The following is a 15,801-nucleotide window of genomic DNA, read 5'->3' on the forward strand; positions in this document are numbered from 1 at the left end:
CAGCTTTAGGCTCTACGCACCATCAAAGGTCAGGTTTCTGCCCATTGTATTCTGTTTCAGAGACCATAGGTCTCTCACTCTTTAAACAAGACCTTTGTACAGGAGGTACCTCAGTGTGTGTGTGTTTGTTTTTTTTTGTTTTTTCTCTCCCCATCTGTGGGATCTGAATCTGGTTCTCTGCTCTTCAGAAATGGCCATTTGAACCCATTGGAGACATTCCTCCTCTGCCCACCCTCATCCACAAGATGTCATTTCCTGTAGCATTACATCTATCAGGTGAACTTTTTTGCCTCATCTGATGGACCTTTTAGCATTTGTTTGCTGTGTTGCCCACCTCCCAGTTGGACTGCTTGTGGAGATCCTGACGCTTTGACTTCAAGTTTCCCTCAATGGGTGAGAGAGAAATTTTAGGATTTTTAGTTCTCACTGTAACATTATATATATATATATATATATATATATATATATATATATATATATATATATATTATAATTTTTTTTTTTTTTATATACTTGGAGTCAGCTGATGAAGGTCCCACCCCTCTGTTCAAGATCATAATAGCGATACTGCTTTGCTAAAAACTAGTAGTATGAGGGGTTATCCTTTGGCTGGCCTACAGATATTATGTTTGTCAGTGTCCCATCCTCCCCATATGTGGCAGTAAAACTTAAAGGTTTAAGGCAGGGGTTCCCAACCTTTTGAAGAGCGAGAGCCACTTCAGCAACTTGGTAACCAGTCGGGGGCCACAATGAGCGTAGCGGGTGGATGACAGGTCACGGTTACTCTATAGGCCCTCCGATCCGCCCAGATGAAAGGGGACGCACTCCCTTCTGTTTTTCGGATTGGAGGTAGATGGGCGTAAACGGACATCTGTCGCTCTATAGAGGTGAATTGAGGGTCCCATTTGGTCGGGCTGATCGTGTGAAAAGGGCCCAAGACTGCTTTCACACCGATGTTCTGTGGTTTATCCACACACCGGGTGCAGCGTAGTGCACCTGTGTCTATCCTGCGGGTTAGCTGAACTTTACCCTGCCTGTCTAAAAGCCGTCGCTGTAGTGGAAGCATCGGCTTATGGGGCCCTGCTCCTCAGCCGTTTTTCCTCTACCACCAGATTCATTCACAACACTGATGCTGTGGTATTGCGGGTCGGCAACCTGCAACTTGGGCTTGCCAACCCACCTTTTCAGAGCAGGAGGTCGCGGGCCACATCAGAGGGCTCCGCGGGCCACATGTGGCCCCCGGGCCACTGGTTGGCCACCCCTGGTTTAAGGCTTCCTCTGTCCCTCAGTGGGCTCCAAGAAAAGCATTTTACCATGAGTACAAAAATCCAATATTACTGTACTGATACAGATCTTTGTATTTTACCTATATTTTGCATTTTCATGTAACGTCCTGTATATCTTTTTATTATTAGGTGATGTAGATCCCTGGCATGCACTCAGTGTATTGAAGAATCAGTCTCGCTCAGAAATCGCCATCTTCATCAATGGAACAGCCCACTGTGCAAATATGGCTCCATCGCATGCCACAGATCCTCCATCTTTACAGAAGGCTAGAGAGGTGAGGAGATGAACTTTTTTATTTTATTTTTTTTGACCAAGATAGCAATTTTGTACATATTTAAAAAAAGAACTAAGCATTAGTGCTTCTAAACTGGTTGCATAGAATCTCAATAGCATAGGGCGCTTAAAGTGGTTGTAACCCTAAACCATGATCCTTTAAAGCATGATGCACAACATAGTGCCTGTGCTGTGTCACTTGCTCCTCTCTAAAAATAAAAATAACCTGGTTGAGCCTGTCTGTGCGACTACGGTAATCATGGCTGCTTTTACCTGATTACTGTGGTCAGTTTACGTGCCTAAGTCAGCCTGCTGCCCTCCTATCTCTCCCCCTCCCTACCTGTCAGCTCGGGAGTCTTCAACTTTACAATTAAGAAATCCTGTAATCCACTCTGTCACGTGATAATATAATGTGCAGTGTTTGTTTAATTTTATTGCACAAAATATTTTATTGTGCAAAATACCTCATTTACAGTGCAGCTGGGTGCTCATGTGACACGCACCTCGCCGGTCTCTTCCACTCCTCCCGGCCTGACTTCAGTGGAGAATGATGGCCCCTCCCACTGTAGTGCTCAGACCAGTTAAGGAGCGCTCCTGAAGGTCACGTGAGTGCCCAGCGGTGGCCAGGTATTTTGCGCAATAATTTTAAACAAACCCACACACTGCAGATTATAGTATCCTGTAACAGAGCGGATTACAGGATTTCTTTGCTGACTTTACAACCACTTTAAGAAAATACATGGCCACTCAATGAAAGTGAAGGAGAAAAGCGGTTCAACCTTAAACTACATAGGGGGTTCTTTACTTATTATTTAACTCCCTTCCACAACCAGTGGTGTCAGTGGGAATTGTTTATTTATATATATAGATAGATAGATAGATAGATAGATAGATAGATAGATAGATAGATATTTTATATATAGTATATAATATGCATCCACCACAGGCAGCCCGTGTCCACCACATGCAGCCTACCTGTGTAGGGGAGAAGAGGAACCGGAGAGCCGCCTGGTGATCAGCGCACAGCGCGGGGATAACAGGATAACAGTTTATTTTAATTGCAGAGTTCCCGCTGCTCAATGTCATATTCAGCCCCGCCCCCTGGCCAGGGAACTTTGACAGATCACCCGTCATCAGGATTGGACGGGTGATCTGTATATCAAAGACCAGGGGGCGGGGCTGGATCTGACAGCGAGCGACGGGGAACACTGCAATTAAAATGGAAACTGTTATCCTGTGTTCCCCACGCTGCGCTCTAAACACCCGGGCGGCTCTTTCTCTCTTCCCCTTCGGCAGTCACTGGGAGAAGAACTCCCATTACACAGGCTGCTGGCGGTGCTCGCCCAACCCCCTCCCCCCCTCCGGCTCCCAGGCAGCCCTTCCTCACCAGACCTGAAAATCCACTTGCGTATATATATATATATATATATATATATATATATATATATATATATATATATATATATATATATATATATATATATATATATATATATATATATATATATATATATATATATATATTAAAATGGCATCTTGGCAAACTCAATATACAGGGATATGGGACATGGTATTGGCATAAACAGACTTTCACACACATACACGGGTTTAACTAGATGGACTGTTGTCTTCAACCTTACCAACTATGAAACCTTAGTTTGTGTCAGTAGAAAGCATCAAAATGTTATATAAAAAATGTTTATGGTTTATGACAGGCAAGTCAAATGGGTGTTTTTTTTTTTTTTTTTTTTTTTTTTTTTAATGTGGTCCCTGACTGTTTTGTAACTCAAAGTTTATGATCCCTTACATAATTTTTTTAACTATACAACAAATAATATATTCTACTTGAAGCTCTTAATCCATAAACTGATCTATTAATTTTATTTTTTTATTAATCCCTTCATGTCGCCTCCCGGCGGTCCTTTAGGTGAGCTTTAAAGTGACTATAGGTTAGTTTTTAATGGTCAGATGTTTTTTCACCTTAAGGCTCAGTTCACACTATCGCCGCATCTGTCGCACAGCAGGGGTTCGGTGCTTTCTGGTTCACCGTTTCAGGTCTGATTTCAGCCCAAATTTTGGGCTGAATTCAGACCTCAAACGCACCAAAAAGGCACACATTTTTCCTGCACACCGCACTGGACCTGCTGTGGAGATATGTGAACTGGAGCAGGTAAGTGTCTGTTTATTAAAAGCCAGCAGCTACACTTTTTGTAGCTGCTGACTTTTAATAAACATAAATATTGGCTGGAACTCCCCTTTAAGCACAAATTTCTGATAATTTTATGGAGAGGACTAAGAAGATAGAACAATGCCAATGGTGCAGCAGAAAACATATAGCACAGTGAGGAAGGTTTGTGGTCCAGGATGATAGGACAGTCAAAATTAGAAGCAGCTTGCGTTACACTAACAGTGTAGTGCAAGCCGGCAGGGACTCTTTCTGTGCTGCCCCCTAGGCCTGGGCCTTGTTGGCCTAGGCCAGGATACAGCATTGCGTTAAACCCCACTTTCTCTGCTGCTGCATATAAGCATTACGCAGTTTGTTGCCTTCGGTATAGCAATGTATCTTCTTGCAGACCTAGGGCCATGGCACACTGGAAATTATGGTGTCCATTTAATGAATAAATAAACTAATCTGCATTTTTATTTATTTTCTCCCGTGCAGGAAATCGCAATGAAGATTGGAGAGTGGCTGAAATCTGCTCGGGAGGAGTCTTAGCCTTTTTTAAGATCTGCACTAAGCTAACGAGACCAAAGAACAAATTGTTGTGTGCACTGGAAATCTTTCAAAACCAGCATTGGCTATTCTGTTTGCCAAATACTTCTTCTTTTTTTTTTTTTTTTTTTTTTTTTTGTTTTTATAAAGTATATTTCCATCTAGAAGCAATAATTTTATATGGGTAGGGTGTCAATGGACAGGGCTGTAGGCAAAAAAAATTGATTTAACTTCAGAGCCATAAATTTCCTCTGGCTAAATTATGGGTCACCTCCACTGAGCAATGGGGGATCCTCCTATGCCCAGACAGGTGGAAGAGGTGTAGAGTCTGATGGAGGTATTCTCAGAGTTTACACGCCATACGGCCATGTCCCTCCATTAATGGAAGTATTCTGGTGGAGACTGTGCAATAATGCTAGATTTTATCATGGTGTATTTTGTTTTATGTCATTCCAGCCTTTCTGACAACCAAAGGAAATTAAGTTTTGAATGTGTAAATTTTACATTTCCAACAATTATTATTTATGCAAAACATTGAAGGGGTTGTAAAGGTACATTTTTTTTTTTTTCCTAAATAGCTTCCTTTACCTTCGTGCAGTCCTCCTTCACTTACCTCATCCTTCCATTTTGCTTTTAAATGTCCTTATTTCTTCTGAGAAATCCTCACTTCCTGTTCTTCTATCTGTAACTACACACCGTAATTCAAGGCTTTCTCCCTGGTGTGGAGTGTCGTGCTCGCCCCCTCCCTTGGACTACAGGAGAGACAAGGCCACTGGACTACATGAGAGTCAAGGCCACAGGAAGTGAGGATTTCTCAGAAGAAATAAGGACATTTAAAAGCAAAATCAAAGGATGAGGTAAGTGAAGGAGGACTGCACTAAGGTAAATGAAGCTATTTAGGGAATAAAATTGTACCTTTACAACCCCTTTTAACTTATCTGATGTGATGTCAATGTGTGGAAGGACAGTGGATAATTGCTTAGCAGAAGACGTCAATAAGACCCACTCATTTGGCTATAATAAATAACAATATCTTGTTCGAGGATTTTACGCTTTTACTCAATTATCCCAAATAAATTTTACACTTTTACTCAACAATTATCCCAACTATGTCATAAATGTTTATACTTTTATATGTGAATGTTGTGCTTTTACACTTTTTCTTATCGTCTTGACTCAGGTTTTATGCTAAAAATTAAACTTTTATGGAAAAAAAAAGCTTGTCATTAAACATTTCTAACAAATTATGTTGTGTCTGACCATGTTGAATTTATTTAGTGATTAAACAGGTGCTGGATTGGGGAAAGTTAAGGCTGCATTTACATCTGAGCGACGTTCGCGTGTAGCGTGTAGCGGCGTATTTTGCCGCGAGTACAAAACTTTCACTTTTTTTTTTCCCAAACTCTTCCCATTGCTGTCAATGGGAAAACGCCTATGTCGCCTGAAAAAAAGCGTCCGGCGTCGGCCGTTTTGTCGCTCAGGTGTGAATGGGGTCCAAGATGAGTCTGGGATAGTGGCGGCTGGTGCTTAAAATTTTTGAGGGGGTGCAAACAAACGAAAAAAAAACATCAATTGCCGCCTCACTGTGCCCCCACAAAAAACACCGCTTACCTTTCTCGGGTCAGCTATCCTCCTCCAGAACTCCATGCTCCCCTTGATGTCTTCTCCCGCCCTCAATGTCGCTTCAGCCAATCAGGTTACCGGTAACCAGACCCGGTGAACCTGATTGGCTGAGAGGCGTGTGGCTGTGTGCCCTATGGTTAACTATTTGGAAGCCGATTACAGCCCACAGGCTGTACTCGGGAAGCCTATCGGAGCCGTTGGCTCTGATAGGCACTTCCAAAACACACCCACCGCCGGCCACTGCTGTAATTCAGATGGCTTGGCGCTTTCCAGGGGGCCGGCCATCTGAAAAGTGGGCGGCGGAGGCGCCGCGACAATATATACATTCATGCAATGCATGTATGTATGTATTGATTGATGGGTGCAGGAGATAGCGGACTATGTGCGCCCACTATGGACACACCGCCACTGGTCTGGGATGAAATCTGCATAATTTTAGGGGCCAGTAGACTTCCCCCTTTTTTTTTTTTTTTTTTTAAATAATGCAAGTCTAGAAAGAAATAGGAATGAAACATTTCACCATATATAGAAATATATATTTTGTGGTCCCTATAGTATAGCCTAATGCCGCGTACACAGGATCGGAAATTCAGATAACAAATGTTCGATGTGAGCTTTTGGTTGGATATTCTGACTGTGTGTAGGCTCCAGCGGACATTTGCTGTTGGAATTTCCGACAAGAAAAATTTTGAGAGCTGGTTCTCAGTTTTCCCGACAGCAAAAGTTCCTGTCGGAAATTCCGATTGTCTGTATGCAATTCCGACGCACAGAAATTCTACGCATACTCGGAATCATTGAACTTCATTTTTCTCGTCTCCTCGTAGTGTTGTACGTGACCGCGTTCTTGACATTCGGCATTTCCGACAACATTTGTGTGACCGTGTGTATGCAAGATCATTTTTAGCCAAAATTCTGTCGCGGGGGGGGGGATCCACGGTTTTGTTGTCAGAATTTCCGATCGTGTGTACGCGGCATAATACTGATCTTGTGCTGTCATGACTAGGCGCGAGGAATGGAGAATTCTGGTAGGAATTGTTAATGTTTTTGCAGTATTTACATTTTTTAACGTGTACAGAACTGTGCACACACATTGGGGGAGATTTACTAAAACTGAAGCACACAGAATCTGGTACAGCCCTGCATAGTACCTAATCCGCTTGTTCAGTTAAGCAGTAAAACGTGGAAACTGATTGGTTACCATGCACAGTTGCACCAGATTCTGTGTGCTTCAGTTTTAGTAAATCTCCCCATTATGTGGTCCTAGAGGGGAAAATTATTGTGGACCTGAGTGTAGGGTTGACCACTTACAGACCGCAAGATTTTCCCTCTTAATGGCCATTTTTTTGCGATGCGGCACTGCGTCGCTTTAACTGACAATTGCGCGGTCGTGCGATGCTGTACCTGAACAAAATTTAAGTCCCCCCCCCCCATAAATAGAGCATTCTTTTGGAGGTATTTGATCACCTTTTGCGGTTTCTTCCCTTTTGTTTTTTTTTTGTTTGTGCTATAATCTGTGGGCCAGATTATCGTAGATTTGAGGCGGGCGTAGCGTAAGCCATTTACACTACGCCGCCCCAACTTACAGGAGCAAGTGCTGTATTCCCCAAACACTTGCTCCGTAGTTTGGGGCGGCGTAGTGTAATTGGCCCGGCGTATCCCCGCGTAATTCCAAGGGGGCGGCTTGTATTTAAATTAAGCACGCCCCCGTGCCGTTCGAACTGCTCATGCGCCGGGCTTAAAATAGCCCAGTGCGCATGCTCCAGTTCTCGACGGAAAACGTCAATGACACCGACGTGTGCGTCATTGACGTAAAGTCGTATTCAAGAACGACTTAGTAAAACGACGTACCCGATGGGAAAAGACGACGCGGACCCGACGCCATACTTAACATGGCATACGTGGGACTGGTGTAAGGTTACCCCTCATATAGCAGGGGTAACCTTACGCTAACGACGGTTACGCGACGCGATTTCGTTCGGGAATCGGCATATCAGGCTCATTTGCATAAACAAATGAGACCTGAACGTAAACGCCACCTAGCGGCCAGCGGCGAATTACATTTAAGATCCGACAGTGTAAGTGACTTACACTAGTCGGATCCTAGCCTAAATCCGGCGTATCTTTTTTTGTGAATACAAAATAATGATACGCCGGAGGGAAATTCGTTTTACGCCGGTGTATCAGTAGATACACCGGCGTAACTTGTTTGAGAATATGGCCCAAAAAGAGCAATTTATTTTGAAGAAAAAAAAGATTTTTTACTTTTTGCTATAATATCCAAATAAAACAAAACACATTTTCTTCATCAGTTTTGGCCAATATATATTCTTCTACATATTTTTGGTAAAAAAAAATCGCAATAAGCGTATATTGATTGGTTTGCGGAAAAGTTATAGTGTCCAATATTAGATTTGTGGCACTTTTATTTTATTGTTTTGTTTTTTATGGTGGCGATCTGAGATTTTATAGCGGGACTACGACATTGCGGTGGACAGATCGGACACTTTTTTTTTAGGACCATGGACATTTATACAGCGATCAGAACTATAAAAGTGCATTTTTTTTTTTCCTTTTACTAATAATGGTGGTGGTTAGCGATTTTTTTTTTTTTTTTTTTTTTTTTTTTTTGCGGGATTGCGGTGGACAGATCGGACTTTTTTTTTTTTTTTTTGGGACCAGTGACATTTATACAGCGCTCAGAGCTAAAAATAGCCACTGGTTACTGTGTAAATGTCACTGGTTAACACCAAGGGGTTAAATGTGTTCCCTGGGAGGTGTTTCTAACTGTGGGGGGATGGGACTGACTTGAGGAGGAGAGAGGTCGCTGTTTTTAATCACTAGGAACAGTCTCTCAGGCAGTATTTGTATACAGAAAAGGTGGCATACTTACCTGAAGTACACAGTGGGGGTTATTTATGAAAGGTTAATTAACTTTGCACTACAAGTGCAAAGTGCACTTGCTGTAAATCTGAGGGGTAGATCTGAAATAAGGGGAAGCTCTGCTGATTTTTATTCAATCATGTGCAAGCTAAAATGCGGTTTTTATTTTCCTTGCATGTCCCCCTTGGATCTACAGTGACTGCACTTCCAAGTGCACTTTGCACTTGTAGTGCAAAATGAATTTGCCTTTCGTAAATAACCCCCAGTGTGTTATGTCTCAATACAACAAAGGGGCTGGCAGTAAAGTTTTTTTTTTTTGATTGTTTAAATGAATACTAATGGTGGCAGGAGGGGGAGGGGCAACCCACACACCTGAGAGTTGGAGGAGAGCTGCGTATGACGGAGGCATGTAAACTGACCACAGTATCAGGGCTCGGCAGCCATGATAAACCGTGGTCAGTTTACATAGGGGGGGGGGGGGGGACCAGGCAGGATCAGCCAGGTATCTCAGGAGGCCAAATTACACAGCACTGTGTTGGGGGTTATTAGTGTGGTCACTGACACCAATGCTGAGGGTTATAATTGTGGTCACTAACAATCTTGGTTTTATAATTGTGGTCACTGACGCCAACGTTGGGGGGGTTATTGTTCTGGTCACTGACACCAACGTTGGTGGGGGTTCTTTTCCAGTCACCGACACCGATGCCAGGGTTATTATTGTGGTCACTGACACCAATGTGTGAGGTTATAATTCTGTTCACCAGTGCCGGCCCAAGACATTGTGCTGCCTGGGACCAAGAATGAAACGCTGCCCCCCCCCAGAAAAAAAATCACGCCAACCAAAAGGCCCCCACATTCATTATTTTATATCATGATAACTAAAGGGGACCCGTCATGGCTCTATACATGTATAAAGGAGTATAAAGAGGACCTGTCATGGCTCTATACATGTATATAGAGGACCTGTCATTACTCTTTACATGTAAAGGAATATCAAGAGGACCTGTCATGGCTCTATAAATGTATATAGGACTATAAAGAGTACTTGACATGGCTCTATACATGTATACAGGAGTATAACGAGGACCTGTCATGGCTCTATAGATGTATAAAGAGAACCTGTCATGGCTCTATAGATGTATAAAGAGGACCTGTTGAGACTCTTTACATGTAAAGGAATATAAAGAGGACCTGCTATGGCTCTATACATGTATCCAGGAGTATAAAGGGACCTGTGAATTGCCGGCGGCCACAATGTCTTTTGCGCAAACTAATCAAAGTACGCTAATTGTGTTTTTTCTTTAGTACCAAAAATATGTAGAAGAATACATATTGGCCTAAACTGAAGAAAATAGTTTATTTTTCTAAATTTTGGGGATATTATAGCAAAAAGTTAAAAAATATATATATTTATAGCACAAAAAATAAAAACCGCAGAGGTGATCAAATATTACCAAAAGAAAGCTCTATTTGTTGGGGAAAAAAGTACATCAATTTTATTTGGGTAGCGGAGTGGGCTGGCGGGCATCAGTATGCTGCCCGGTACCCATGGTACCACCCGGTCCCATCATAGGGCCGGCCCTGCTGTTCACTGACACCAATGTTGGGGGGTTATAATTCTGGTCACTGACACTAATTTAGGATTCATTTTCCTCCTCAGTGAGTGTTGTAGAATTCAGAATTACCAATACACTTCTATCACTGAGGTATGTTGCACATGGAATGGCCTTTCTCCATACAGTGCAGCCATGGGGCCCTGATACGTAACAATCGCGGAGAGGGGCTCTGGCAGTCCTGGTCCCTGTACTGGTTACAGTGGCTGCCTATGGGAAGTGAGACGTGTCCCTATGGGATCTATAGAGACCTCTTCACCACACAGTCACAGCACTACACACACAACTACCGAACCGCCTGTGTATGCGCCTTCTATTACATGCTTTACGGTACACTTCCTGCGAGACTTCGACCAATCAAGTCAGCACGATAAAAATTCAGCGAGACCTCCACCAATCATAGGTCAGGGACGGTGTATACCGCCTCCACTAATCACGTGACCATAATCAACATGGCGGCGCCCAGGCTGGTAGGTGACTTGTAGAGGTCTCGTACGTGTCTCATTATTGTCACACATATTAGGATCATCCTGACGATAATGTAGACACGAGAGTCTCATCTTTAATGTGCGGGATTATCGGTGGGCGCCGTACCGGTTCTTTAGAATAGCTGCGCATAGCTATGAGATCTCTTCTTACCTGATCACACGCTTCTATGTTTCCCTCCCCCTCTCTCTCTCTCTTTCTCTCCCCTCCCCTCTCCCCCCTCCCTCTCTTCCCCTCCTCTCTCCCCCCTTCTCTCTCTCCCCTCCCCCTCTCTCTCTCTTTCTCTCCCCCTTCTCTCTCTCTCTCTCTTTCTCTTTCTCTCCCCCTTCTCTCTCTCTCTCTCTTTATCTCCCCCCTCACTGTCTCTTTCTCTCCTCCTTCTCTCTCTCTCTCCCCCTTCTCTCTCTCTCTCTCTCCCCATTCTCTGTCTCTCTCTCTCTCTCTCCCCCCTTCTCTCTCTCTCTCTCTCTCTCTCCCCATTCTCTGTCTCTCTCTCTCTCTCCCCCTTCTCTCTCTCTCTCTCTCCCCATTCTCTGTCTCTCTCTCTCTCTCTCTCCCCCCCCCTCTCTCTCCCCCTTCTCTCTCTCTTTCTTTATCTCCCCCTTCACTGTCTCTTTCTCTCCCCCTTCTCTCTCTCTCCCCCTTCTCTCTCTCTCTCTCCCCCTTCTCTCTCTCCCCCCCTTCTCTCTCTCCCCCCCTTCTCTCTCTCCCTCTCTCTCTCTCTCTCTCTCTCTCTCTCCCTCTCCCTTTCTCTCTCTCTCCCCCCTCTCTCTCTCTCTCTCCCCCTTCTCTCTCTCTCTCTCTCTCTCGCTTTCTCTCTCCATTCTCTCTCTCTTTCTCTCCCCATTCTCTTTCTCTTTCTCTCCCCATTCTCTCTCTTTCTCTCCCCATTCTCTCTCTCTTTCTCTCCCCATTCTCTCTCTCTTTCTCTCCCCATTCTCTCTCTCTCTTTCTCTCCCCCCTTCTCTCTCTCTCTCTCTTTCTCTCCTCTCTCTCTCTTTCTCTCTCACCTCGCTCTCCCCCCCTCTCTTTCTCTCTCTCTCTCTCTTTCCCTTTCTCCCCCTCTCTTTCTCTTTCTCTCTCTCTCCCCCCTCTCTCTATATATACATAACAAACATGAATACAAATAATCATGTAATAAATGTACACAAAGGGTATTTTTGGCTCATTGGCTTACATATTCTTCACCAGCTCAAGACTCTCTGTCTTCGGCCATTCCCTGGCTATGTGTTTGCCCGTCACAGTTCCTTGTCCTTAGTCACAGACACTAAGAAGAAGGTTGTGGATTATGTGAGACAATCTGTTGCCAAAATGGAATGGAGGCACCTATGGAATGATTGGCGAATCGAAAAGATGAATGAGTGAGTAGCCCAGCTTGTTTTGCCTAAAACCTCAAGCGTTATTGTATTAGGGCCGATTCATTACACAGATTCCTCAGAGCCTAAAATGGTTGTAAAGGCAGAAGGTTTTTTCCACTTAATACATTCTATGCATTAAGATAAAAAAAACTTTCAGTGTACAGCAGCCCCCCTAATACTTACGTGAGCCCATCTCGATCCAGCGATGTTGTACAAGAGACTCGGCTGTCTGGGACTCTCCCTCCTCATTGGCTGAGACACAGTGGATCCGGTTCAGGTGCCCCCATAGCAAGCTGCTTGCTGTGGGGGCAGGATGGAGGGGCCAGGAATGCTGAAGAGGTACCTCCCCTATGTATTTAATTCCTGTAAACATCCTCAGGGGGGATAGGTAAAACTTTTTTGGGGAATTGGGGTTGTAAAAGGCCTGTGGATTGGCACTAGGTTTTCTGTCTACATAAATGATTGTCGCATTCACTGCTTTCTTTCTCTTGTTTTCAGGCGGTTCGGCAGCATGGAGGCGAGGCATGGTAAATTTGCTGGTGCGGCTTACTACACACAGATACATAAAGGAGGTGTAAGGTATGGAAAGTAAACCTACAATTGTCTATCTATCTATCTATCTATCTATCTATCTATCTATCTATCTATCCTGCAGGTTTTGCCTATTTAGTGTTCTGCAAAGTAGTTCTCTTCCCATTATGATGTGACTAACACACGTTGCCAACTAGGTCAGCTTTGTAGTCATCCTTTCCACTAGTCTGCATCTTTTGAAATAGGAAGTATGATAAAAGGATCAGGTGACCTGACATTAGAAGATTTTATTGTAAATTTATAAATGATTATTTTTTGATTGAAATTTTTTTAATACCTGTACCAGGGGTTTCTCTACTTGACAATGTCTTTATTCTGGTGCCTTGACTTGTGCTTTGAAGCTTGGTAACATTCCCAAATATAATGTAGATCAGGGGTTGACAAATTTGCTTGGAATCTAGGAGCCAGCTAAAAAAGTTAGGAGCCAGAAAACGCACCCCGTCCCGACGAGTTTGCGCGCAGAAGCGAAAAAAACACATACGTGAGAAGCGTCCGCATATGTAATGGTGTTCAAACCGCACGTGAGGTATCGCCGCGATTGGTAGAGCGAGAGCAATAATTCTAGCCCTAGACCTCCTCTGTAACTCAAAACATGCAACCTGTAGATTTTTTTAAACGTCGCCTATGGAGATTTTAAAGGGTAAAACTTTGTCGGCATTCCACGAGCGGACGCAATTTTGAAGCGTGACATGTTGGGTATGAATTTACTCGGCGTAACATTATCTTTCATAATATTAAAAAAATGGGGATAACTTTACTGTTGTCTTATTTTTTAATTAAAAAAAGTGTAATTTTTTCCCAAAAAAGTGCGCTTGTAAGAACGCTGCGCAAATACGGCGTGACAGAAAGTATTGCAACGATCGCCATTTTATTCTCTAGGGTGTTAGGATAAAAAATATATATAATGTTTGGGGGTTCTAATTAGAGGGAAGAAGATGGCAGTGAAAATAGTGAAAAATGACATTTAGAATTGCTGTTTAACTAGTAATGCTTAACTTGTAATACCAACGGCCACCACCAGATGGCGCCAGCTAACATCTGATGGTAATAACTTGTAATACCAACGGCTCACCACCAGATGGCGCCAGCTCACAAAAGCCAAGTCGCCAGGACACTATTTCTAGTCGCCATGGCGCCCGGGATTTGTCTATCCCTGATGTAGATGTTTTATTCATGCAGCATCGTTCTTTTTTTCACTTTATATATTTGTTTATTTCATGCATTGTTCATTTTGTTCTGTGGGAATAACCGGTGTCTTTCTCAGGTTCCATGGTCACCAGGACTGGATCCGACCTGTTCAGAATAGGATTAACTCGGATTTTCTGAAATATAAGGATGTGCCAATAGAATGTGTGGACTTGAGTCAAAGTGAAGTGAACTACAATGGCCTTTCTCCTATACGTAAGAATATACAAGAAATGTCTTACCAAACTAAACAGCTTGGCAGCTACATGGGCCATTCAACATTTATCTCTGAATGCTGTATCTTTATAGACCTAGATTTGTGCAGTCATGCTGGAACCAAAAAAAAGCCTTCCTCAAACTATTGCCACAAGGTTGGAAACATTCATTTATCTATGAATGCTGTAGCAATAACAGTACCCATCACTGGAAACACTGGGGTGTCTACACACTTTCGATCATATTATGTAGTTCAGTGATGGCAAACCTTGGCCCCCCAGATGTTTTGGAACTACATTTCCCATGATGCTAATTCACTCTGGAGTATAGTTGAGCATCATGGGAAATGTAGTTCCAAAGCATCTGGCCTGAGCTGAACGTTGAGCACAACCCTACTAAGTACCTTTGGAATGAATTGGAATGTTGACTGTGAGCCAGGACTTCTCATCCAAAACCTTGATCTGACTTAAAAAATGTTCTGTTGACTAAACCTCACATACATACTCCAAGATCTTGTAGAAAATCTTTCCAGAAGAGAGAAGGATGTTGTCCTATTATTGCTCATGGTTTTGGAGTGAAAATCCTAAGCTGATAAACGTGTGGTAGGTGTCCACAAACTTTTGCCCATAGATAGCTAGATTCAGGTAGGCAGGTGTAGCGTTGCGGCGGCGTAGTGTATCGTGTTTACACTACGCCGCTGTAAGTTAGCGAGGCAAGTACATGTTTCACAAAGTACTTGCCTGCTAAGTTACGGCGGCGTAAATCGGGCGGGCGTAAGCGCGCCTAATTCAAATTTAGCTGAGGGGGCGTGTTTTATGGTGATGGGGGGTGACCTTACGTGATTGACGTAATTTACGAACGGCGCATGCGCCGTCCGTGTACATATCCCAGTGTGCATTGCGGCAAAGTACGCCGCACGGTCCTATTGGTTTCGACGTGGACGTAAATGACGTAAATCCCTATTCACGGACTACTTACGCAAACAACGTAAAATTTCCGAATTTCGACGCGGGAACGGCGGCCGTACTTAACATTACTATTCCAGCTATTTGATGGAATAACTTTAGGCCTGATAATGCGTTAAGTAAACGGCGTATCTGTACTGCGTCGGTCGGGCGTACGTTCGTAAATAGGCGTACCGAGTGATTTACATATTCTACACCGACCGCAATGGAAGCGCCACCTAGCGGTCAGCCTAAAAATTACACTTTAGGATACGACAGTGTAAGACACTTACGCCGCTCGTATCTGAGCCTAATTTACGCGTATCTGGTTTCCAGAATACGCTTAAATTAGCGCCGGCGCAAATTCAGACTTAGGCTGGCGTATCTACTGATACGCCAGCCTAAGTCTTTCTGAATCTAGCTAAGAGTGTACCTTTCTTAGGCCCCATTCACACGGAGGCGTATCACTGCGTACCCCCGTGCAAGGCCGTGTTTACCCTCATGGGAATACACAGGTGTTGTGTGCATCCCCATGCAGGTGTTCCGTCAGATATGGTGGCCCGTCAGAATTGGTAACGGGAGTGACGTTCCGTCGTTGCCATCTTGCTATACCCTGCACTCCTCCACTATAA

At 43.6% G+C, this 15,801-nt stretch overlaps 2 protein-coding genes across 2 annotated transcripts in view; both read left to right on the top strand.

The window, feature by feature from the left end:
• The window catches only part of LOC120913383 (thymus-specific serine protease-like), a 39,169-nt gene extending 34,329 nt beyond the window's left edge, over window positions 1-4,840 (top strand). The window contains exons 11-12 of the mRNA XM_040323264.1: window positions 1,416-1,561; window positions 4,223-4,840. Of these exons, the coding sequence (XP_040179198.1) occupies window positions 1,416-1,561; window positions 4,223-4,276 (200 nt within the window). The 3' untranslated portion in view covers window positions 4,277-4,840. The remainder of the gene's footprint in view (window positions 1-1,415; window positions 1,562-4,222) is intronic.
• Window positions 4,841-10,769: 5,929 nt separating this feature from the next.
• Window positions 10,770-15,801, top strand: part of LOC120913385 (distal membrane-arm assembly complex protein 2-like) — a 31,109-nt gene continuing 26,077 nt past the window's right edge. Inside the window, exons 1-4 of the mRNA XM_040323267.1 lie at window positions 10,770-10,859; window positions 12,067-12,236; window positions 12,732-12,812; window positions 14,089-14,225. Of these exons, the coding sequence (XP_040179201.1) occupies window positions 10,842-10,859; window positions 12,067-12,236; window positions 12,732-12,812; window positions 14,089-14,225 (406 nt within the window). The 5' untranslated portion in view covers window positions 10,770-10,841. The remainder of the gene's footprint in view (window positions 10,860-12,066; window positions 12,237-12,731; window positions 12,813-14,088; window positions 14,226-15,801) is intronic.

Source organism: Rana temporaria, chromosome 9 (genome assembly GCF_905171775.1).
Source record: "Rana temporaria chromosome 9, aRanTem1.1, whole genome shotgun sequence".
NCBI classification, from domain to species: domain Eukaryota; kingdom Metazoa; phylum Chordata; class Amphibia; order Anura; family Ranidae; genus Rana; species Rana temporaria.